The sequence below is a fragment of the Myotis davidii genome, unplaced genomic scaffold (assembly GCF_000327345.1).
Source record: "Myotis davidii unplaced genomic scaffold, ASM32734v1 scaffold73, whole genome shotgun sequence".
Lineage (NCBI taxonomy): Eukaryota > Metazoa > Chordata > Mammalia > Chiroptera > Vespertilionidae > Myotis > Myotis davidii.
The window spans coordinates 6,850,284-6,859,417 of NW_006286675.1; the positions used below are offsets into that span (position 1 = coordinate 6,850,284).

General features: G+C 43.1%; 1 protein-coding gene across 1 annotated transcript in view; it reads right to left on the minus strand.

Annotated features, from left to right (window-relative positions):
* Positions 1-457: 457 nt before the first annotated feature.
* Positions 458-9,134, minus strand: part of LOC102772560 — a 27,719-nt gene continuing 19,042 nt past the window's right edge. Inside the window, exons 8-11 of the mRNA XM_015560413.1 lie at positions 6,399-6,534; positions 3,417-3,523; positions 1,103-1,215; positions 458-851 (exon numbers count right to left, since the gene is read on the minus strand). Coding sequence (XP_015415899.1) covers positions 840-851; positions 1,103-1,215; positions 3,417-3,523; positions 6,399-6,534 — 368 coding nt within the window. The 3' untranslated portion in view covers positions 458-839. The remainder of the gene's footprint in view (positions 852-1,102; positions 1,216-3,416; positions 3,524-6,398; positions 6,535-9,134) is intronic.

Sequence of the window (9,134 nt, forward strand, 5' to 3'; positions counted from 1 at the left end):
TCGAACGACCCTTTCACAGGGGTCGCCTAAGACCATCCTGCATATCAGATATTTACATTATGATCCATAACAGTAGCAACATTACAGTTATGAAGTAGCAACAAAAATAATTTTATGGTTGGGTCACAACATGAGGAACTGTATTTAAAGGGCCAGAAGGTTGAGAATCACTTCATTAGGGGAAAGTGAGGCACAATGAGGTTAACTGACTTGCCCTAGGTCATATGGTAAAAGTCACAGGTTTCCACAGAGAATTCTAATTTTTTTATTCTGAGGTCTGTGCTTTTCATTTCTGCACCATATTATCATGTCATATAAAATTCAACTTAATCTAATTTACCATCCATGCAATGATCAACCATACCGCTACCATTTCCCATGGAGCTGTCTGAGATTTGAATTGGGGTAAAGTGACTAGATGTTTCCTCATTTGTGTAAGATCCCCGTTTAGGGGATATTATCTTTTAGAAAGTGGTTATTATATCCAAACATTCCTATTGTTCCCAACTATGGATATATTTATGAAAGAAGATTCTTTCTTAGATAAAAATCACGACTTTCTTCAAATTGTAAATTTCACATGCAAAAGAGAAAAAGCCCCAGAGAAGAATCCCACCTATTTTTACTAAGGCTTACTTGTGAACCCCAAATTTTAGAAAATGACAAGCATGATAGGATTAAAACTACTTTGATCTTCCATACAATAGTCTTATCACACTTTAGAGCCTGAAAGAGGCTTGGTTATAGTGAGAAATATTATCATATAACAAGCAATATCTTTATATGTGTGTCTCCTTGGCCATGGAAATAGCATCCATAAGAAAACATGGCATCCATATTCAGTTTTTAACCTGTAAAAGAATGAACAAGAAATCATACATTTAAAAACAAAAAAAAGAAGGTTTTTTTTGTGCAATCACCCTTCATTAGAATGAAATGATGGTTTAGAGGACTGTTAACTTAGAACCAAAATTCTCACGATATTATCAAGTGCAAAATCTGCTGTAATAGTCTATCCCAGTTGAGTGTGCAGGGTCTATACAGCGCCCCCTGGTGGCTGTAACTAACCGGAACAAACATCCACAAACATCCAAGAGCATACCTTCTTCTTCCTTTTACGGGTAACATTAGATTTATTGCTGCTTTTCCAAATAGATCTGAAGGTGTCCGAAGAGATCTGAGGAGTGACTGTAACTTTTAAGACTGGGAGTTTACCTGAGAGGGGGAAGAACATAGTAGTAAATAGATAGGATATCTCACAACTCTCCATTTCATGGACTGAGTCGTAGGCTTCTGAAAGGGCCATCTCCCACATTCTTTTTTAAAAAAATAATATGTTTTTATTGATTTTAGAGAGAGAGAATGGGGAGGGGAAGAGGGAGGGAGGGGGGGAGAGAGAGAGAGAGAGAGATCTATCAGCTGCCTCTTGCATACCCCCACTGGGGATAGAGCAATTAGGGAATGTGCCCTGATTGGAATCAAACCAGTGATCTTTCCATGCATGGGATAACACTCAACCAACTGAGCCACACCAGCCAGGGCTCCCACATTCTTATGGGAAACTTTCATCACACTTAATACCCTTTCCCTGTATCTTCTTGATGTGAGTGACCCGTGACAATTTATTTCTGTAATAACTCCCACTACTCCTCTCTTTCCTTCTCCCACAGTTTATATATTTTACCTGATGGTTGTGGTAGCCTTCTGACTGGACTTCCTAACCCCAGATTTCCCAACATCAAATTCGTCCTGGACTCCACTTCCAGTATAATCATCTGAAGCAAAATTCTGATCCTGGTATTCATCAGCTCTTTATTTTTAGTGGATCTCTCTTGTTTTTATTTGTCCAGCTTCTGTTTTAGCTTCTTTCTTGAGTTTTCTTTGGGGTTTTACTCCCCTGCCCTTCAGGGGTGAGCACATAACTCAGAGCTGGCCACTTCGTGTATTTCTTCTCCCTGCACAGTGATTGTTAACAGGTGTGCATGTGACTCATTATGGCCTAATGAAATCAGGAGAAAGGCTCTTTCTTGAGTTTAAACTAGCAGAATGTAAACTTCTGGCTAATGCTACCCAACTTGTCACTGTGTGGGAAGAATTTCCTGAGAATAAAGTCAACACAGATGCAGATCTTCTAGGAGATAGAGGTAGGTAGCATTATTTGAAGCCCTGAATCCAACTGGACCTATGGCTAGAAACACCCCTGGGCTTTTAGTTATATAAGTCAACAAATTTCCTGTTTTGTTTTTTTAAAAAAAATATGTTTAAATTGATTTTAGAGAGGGAGAGGGAGAGAGATAGAAACATCAATGATGTGAGAGAACTATTGATCAGTTGCCTCCTGCATGCCTCCTACTGGTGATTGAGCCTGCAACCCAGGCATGTGCCTGGACCAGGAACTGAACCAAGACCTCCTGGTTCATAAGTCAACGCTCGACCACTGAGTCACACTGTCCAGGCTCAACAAATTTCCTTTTGTACTTAAATCACTTTGAGTTGGTTTTGCATCACTTGAAACCAGGAGTTCTCACTGATTTCCTATAAAGGCCTATGATATCATGAGTTATAAGATGACCAAAATATATTTCTCATGTGTATTTGGCCTTAGTTCATGGTTGGGAGCTTCCAGCTCCCAAAACCCTTGGAATTTCCTAAGTAATAAGAGAAATGAGGACAGCTTTTGTTATAATATTTGGCCCCTTGCCCCAGTTCCTAAAAACTGCTTCAGAGCCATAAAGGTGAGATGGTGTCTTGTTATACATAACAAGCCCCTTTCAACCACAACTGAGTTTATATTAATGCGTTGACTTTTGGAAATCCCCTTTAAGAATGGCTGTTGGTTGCCAAAGGAACCAACCATGAACAGAAGGTTGGAACTTTCAGCCCCACCCCCTGACAGAGGATGAACCAATCACCAACAGCCAGTGATTTAACAAACCATATCTCTGTAATAAAGCCTCCATAAGGACCCAAAAGGATGGAGTTCAGAGAGCTTCTAGGATGGGAACCAGGATGCTTCCACATGCCAGCACCCAGGCCCAACTCCACGAGGACAGAGCTCCTCTGTTTGGAATGTCACCCAAGGTATCATTGTCTGTTGATTTGTATCCTTTAATATCTTTTGTAATAAACTGGCAATCTAGCGAGTAAACTGGTTTCCTGAGTCCTGTGAGGGGCTCTAGCAAGTTAATTAAACCCAATGAGGGGGTCCATCAGAAGCACAGGTGACAACCTGGTCTTACAATTGGCTTCTGTCTTGTGGGGCAGGGCCCTTACCATGTGGAATCCGATGCTGTCTCCAGGTAGATAGTGTCAGGATTGAGTTGAATTGTAGGACATCCAGCTGGTGTGAATAGTACAGCAGTTCGGAATGAGCGGATGTGGACAGGTAGAAGGGACACAAACTGAAAACACCCTACCTGTCTTTCTGGCTCTCAGTGCTTCAAGTATGTCAACAGCAGCCATTTCTCCCAGGACATTGTTTCCAAGGTCAAGTTCCCTTAAGTGGGCAGAGTATTTGATCAGGCTGATCAAAGAAAATGACAAAACAAAATGGCGTTGTTCCAAGCATGGTTATTCAGAGAAACTCACTGCTGTTATTTTGGAGTATGATCTTTCTTCTTAGGTCCTCTTCACCCTCCACCTCCAACCCCCCTTCCAATGATGATGCACTGACCCAGTTTGAAACTAAAGAAATCCTGAATCCAGTTTTTTCCAATTTAATCTCTAGTTTGGATGTCTACTCTAAGTAAGTTGGTAGGATAAGGATTTTTGGTTGCCTTAAATCTTCCATTTATTTATTTATTTATTTACTCATTCATTCATTCATTCATTCATTCATTCAAAAGGTATGGTATAGTATTGTCAGGGCCTCCCAGTCTTCTAGATTTTACTCAGCAGTAAAGTATTAAAAAACAAACAAACAAAAACTTGGGAGGACTGACAAAGGTCAGTTTGGCAAATTTTAGTATGTCAAATAAATAACAATCCTCACCTAGCAACATTGTAACAGAACAAATATTTTACATGAAATTAAAAAGGCCATAGTCTTGAAATAAAGGATAGTTTTTTAAAAAAACAAACCAACAAACAAACCTGTTTTTATTGATTTTTAGAGAGAGGGAAAGGACGAGATAGAAACATAGATCAGTTGCCTCTTGCACGCCCCCTACTGGGGATGGAGCCTGCAACCTGGATATGTGCCCTGACTGGTAATCGCACCAGTGACCTCTTGGTGCATGGGTCGACGTTCAATCCACTGAGCCACACCAGCTAGGCTAAAGGGTAGCTTTTTAAATCAAGTTTAGCTTCATGAAAAATGAACACTCTGCCTGTCTTTATTTTTCCAATTTCATTGAGGATTATCGAACCAACTTGTCTTTGGGAATTTCTGGCATCATGAATGGACATGGAATCGGGGTGAAGGCCTGGGTTACCAGGCAGCTTCTATTTCTTGTCAATCATGTGATCATGAGCAGGCCATGTGCCTCTTGGGCCTCACTTTGCTCATCTCTAAAATTGGCCTGAAAAGGGCTATTCTGCCTATTTCATAACGTTGTGGTGAAAACATAATGCAGCAGTTCCTATGAAAGCATCTTGCAAAATGCAATAGCAAGAATGCTATTATAACGAGTGCACACTTACTACATGCATATTATTATGTGCCTAACATTGCAGGGATAAAAAGGAATTTAACACATGGCCTCTACTCTTGAAAGAAACTGAATAAAACAATTTTGAGTTTTTACCATGTGCGGGGATATGAAATTTCAGTTAGGGTCAATAAGTGAGTACAAGGCCATACTTTTGCTCTCTGTACACACTTTCTATGATTCTCAGCCAGAATTCAAGGCCAGGGCTGAGTGATCCCGCCAGACTCTCCCTCTTGAAGGCCTTGCTCCCAAGGATACAGTCTGTCTAATCAGGACTTGACCAACTTTGGGTTTCTGAATGGCCTGATTGTGTCTAATTGCTTCATACAAGCTGGGCGAGAACAGGCTTGCTTCAAGGAGGAAGCAGGGATTCACAGAAGGAGGGTGGGGAGCGTTGAAGACAAACTTTACAACGCCACAGTTCTGCATCTAGGTCTGATTTCAGAGGCCCTGGGTTTAACCACTACTCTACACAGTCTCACGTTAGCTGTGGTTTTATAGAGCATTCACTATGCATCAGATGTGATCATGGCCACCCACATGCCTACGTCCTGTGCCTGGCACAAAGGGCCTTCCCAGGGTATGAGTGTGGCTGAATCCAGCCCAGCGCTGCTGGCTAAGTCCTGGGCCCTGAAACACAGATCTGGGAGGGTAACTTGCTCGGACTCACTGGCCAGCGGTGGTGCCTCTTTTCATGCATCTGCCCAGAGGGGTCCTTTTTTCCAATTTGTATTAAGGTGCTAGCTGGCACCCTAGGCACTGTCTTTAGCAGCCTACATACACAATCCCATTCAACCCTAACACAGTCTCTTGAGTTAGATAATATTATCCCCATTTTTACAAATGAGGAAACAGATACAGAGCAGCTACTTCATTTGCCTAAGCTTATACTGCTAGGAAAGGGTGGAACGAGAGAGTGAGCTAGGCAGTCTGCTTGAGAAGAACCAGGAAGTATGATTCAAATATGCCAAGAAAGTGTTCTAATCCCCAGTGTTCCTTAGTTATTATGCTTTCAAAATGAGAACAAAAAGATGTAAGTGTTCAGTGTCAGAATTAAAAGGACACGGGGAAGGGACTACCAGCGCTGGTGCACTTAGCTGTGTTTACATCCCCCAGCACACAGAGCCGGCAGTTAGCTGCACAGGGCCCCATGCTCAGATGGGCTCCTCACTCGGTTCAGTGCTCTGCTATTTTCATCCTAAAATTCTTAATATTGAACAAAGGCCCATGAGTTTGCATTTGCACTGGGTCCCCACAAATTCTTTTTTAAAAAAATATATTTTTATTGATTTCAGAGAGGAAGGTAGAGGGAGAGAGAGCGAGAAACATCAATGATGAGAGAGGATCATGGATTGGCTGCCTCCTGCATGCCCCACACTGGGGATCAAGCCCGCAACCCAGGCACATGCCCTGACTGGGAACTGTGACCTCCTGGTTCGTAGGTCAAAGCTCAACCACGGAGCCCTGCCGGCCAGACTGGGTCCCCACCAATCTGCAGCCAGTTCTGTTGTCATCTGTAGTGTGGCAGAGCAGAAAGCAAAATGATGGTCCGCCATGCTATTTCTGTGAGTGTAGGCCTTCCCTTAGGATCTCATCCCGAGACCACGATGGGCTACTGCTTCTCTCCCAGAGAGGGAAAACCTCACTTAGCACTGTTAACAACTTGCAGGTAGGTAACTGTCCCCATGACTTATCCCAAGTACTAGTTTTGGGAGATGAACAAACACAATCTCTCAATTTTCTACTCACCACGTTAAGATCTGAGTGAATTCCAACAAACTGTTTTCTCCATCTTTTCCTTTTCCATCTATGCCATTATCTGCCAAATACAATTTCACTAACCAAGGACCAGCTTCAGTCAAACCTTTAATTTTTCTCTTGATTCCTACGAGAAAATTTGTGTTGTATTATTTTACACAATAGTGCCCCCGTTTACCACAGGTTTTAAAAAACCATACAGACTTATTTCACTCGTGTGGGTAGACGCATTTGTAATCCAATTAAGGAAATATAAGTAATTTAAGAACTCATTTTAAAAAACTCAGCACATCCTTCGTTCTTCACAACAACAAGCTCTAAAGTGCTCTGAATGAAAGGAAATTTCATTGAAGACTGAGATTGCTTCCTTTACTTTTGCTGAAGAAGAAAGTCAAGGTCTCTGGATTTTCTTGATAGAAGGATGAGTTGTCCGCAGATCCTGGGGAAGTGAGAGCCCTTACACGGAGTTTGGTCTTTTTAAAGAGCCTATAAAGTTGTCACATTTTCTTTGCTCTCCAGAAGGACAAATTCAAAGGCAAAAGAACCATGCTGCCTTCACAGACTGCACGACTGAGGCCAGTGGTCCTACCTAGCGTCTGGTCCACCTCTGTCGGTCTGTCCAGCTTGCCTCACATTCAGTGTCAGTGCTGCGGAGCTTACCACCAGTTCAAGTTTAGGAGTTTAGCAGAGGAAAAAATACAGGAAGGGGATGGAGAAAGAGGAACGGTTTGGCTATAATGCTGGCTCATCCACTCAGGAAGCGTGAGATGGCAGATTTGAATCTCCAGTCCCAAAGCCAGGTTGCTCTGGGGGGCGGGAGCTCCAAGTGTTTGAAGTTATATGTTTCATGTGCAACAGGACCCTCTAAACACTAGCCAGCTACTTCATCCTGGGGCTCAACTGAAAAACAATAATCTGTTCCAAAGCCAGGAAGAAACCGGGTGGGACTTGGAGATCATATATCTACATGTGGTTTTGTGGGGGCAATTTAAGGGATTTTAAAGGCTCGCTTAGCTATGCACTAATTTTGCCTGACATGTAAAAATCTATTGATTTGAGAACATAACTCCAGGGCTAGCCAGGAGTCTTGGACTTGAGTGCATTCAGCGGGCAATATTTTTGAGCTCCCATTATGTGCCAGGCACTGTTCGAGGTGATGGGAATCCAATAGGAAACAGAACTCCCTGCCCTCATGAAACTGACAGGAAGGGAATGCTAACTAGTGAGAAGAGAGAAGAGTTGGTGATAAGTAAGTTATTTTTTTTAAGTATGTTTAAAAAATGATTCCATTGGTTTCTTTGGATATGCATCTAATCTGCTGGATTACTGAATAAAAGTGACAGGATTTCTTTGCCTCTAAAACACAGTTGGAGGGATGAAAACTAGCCTGTCCTTTGGTTTTATTGGGGATATGCCTAGTTTGTCCAAATTTCATTTGTCCTTATATCCAGGGCATGGGGATGATAGCAAATGACAAACATGAATCATACAACATGCAACATACTAGAATTGGCAACACAAATGAATGCCAATTGTGCTAAGAGGCACAGTAAAATGGGCAGAATCTCCGAGTTTAAAATCTCTCTCTGAAGAGTGCTGTGTGACTCCCCAGAAAGTCACCTAACTTCTCTGAACCTAAATTGCCTCGTTGCTAAAACAGAGATCACAATACTCATCTCTTAGATGCACTGTGAAGATGGACTGGGAGGCGTGGTGAAGTAACAGTTGTAGAGGCACTTAGAGTGCAGTAAATAACACTGCCTCACTTCCCAGTTTCGTTTCTGGATTTGGTAAGTCACTGAAACACTGGAATGGGGGCTACCTGGTGAAGAATCTCTCCGTGTAAGGTGTCCCCCCTTTTGCCACGGGCTTCCTGAGGATCAGACACATATTGCTAACAACCGCACGTGTCCCCTGGAAGCCACCCCATAGATCCAATATGAACCCTCCCAACTCTGTGCCTCCCGCCACTTGCTCTTTGGTTAATTGCCAAGATCCCCCTTTGTTCCTGACTTCAGAATCTTTCTTCCCACCCTCACTGGACCCAATACCAGGTGTTGTCAGTTCTCCTCCTAAGTACATTTAGACTCCTATCTGTCCAACTCTGCAGCCTCAGCTCTGTGCTTTATCCTCTCTTCCCTGCACTGTTGTAAAATTCTCCACACGCATCTCCCATGACGTCACTGCCTTGCTTCGAAAGCCTGTGGCTCTTCCTTCGAGCACAGGAGAAAGTCTTAACTCCTCAAGGGCATTCACGGCTTTGGCCCTGTGGGTCCACAGGCCTTTTCAGCAACATCCCTGTCATTCTCATGACCACTCTGTGGCGGGTGCCACGCCTCCCACATGCCCAGCCCTCCCCACTCCAGGCACTTTCACCTTAGACCTTTTGTCCTGTGGCTCCCTTTGCCCAGAATGCCCTCTCTTTTCCAGCTGATGAACCTTTTCTCATTCCTCCCAGAGAGAGCTCTTTTTCCTACGTGGACCAGCATCCAAAGGTTAAGTATAAATTTTCATGGAACTGTAAGTTCCCCAGAGAAGATTCCTCAGCTCGCCCTTCCTTCTCTGGCCTTTTCTGGGACTGCCAGGAGAGGTGGGCATCGGATTATTTTGCTTAATGACTCTTCAAATGCTCATCTGTGGATGTCAGGTCCTGGTAGGATCTTCCTCTCGAGGTAGATTTTTTTTAAAGCTTGTTAAAAATAGCTCTCTCCCCGCCGCCCCCTCCTC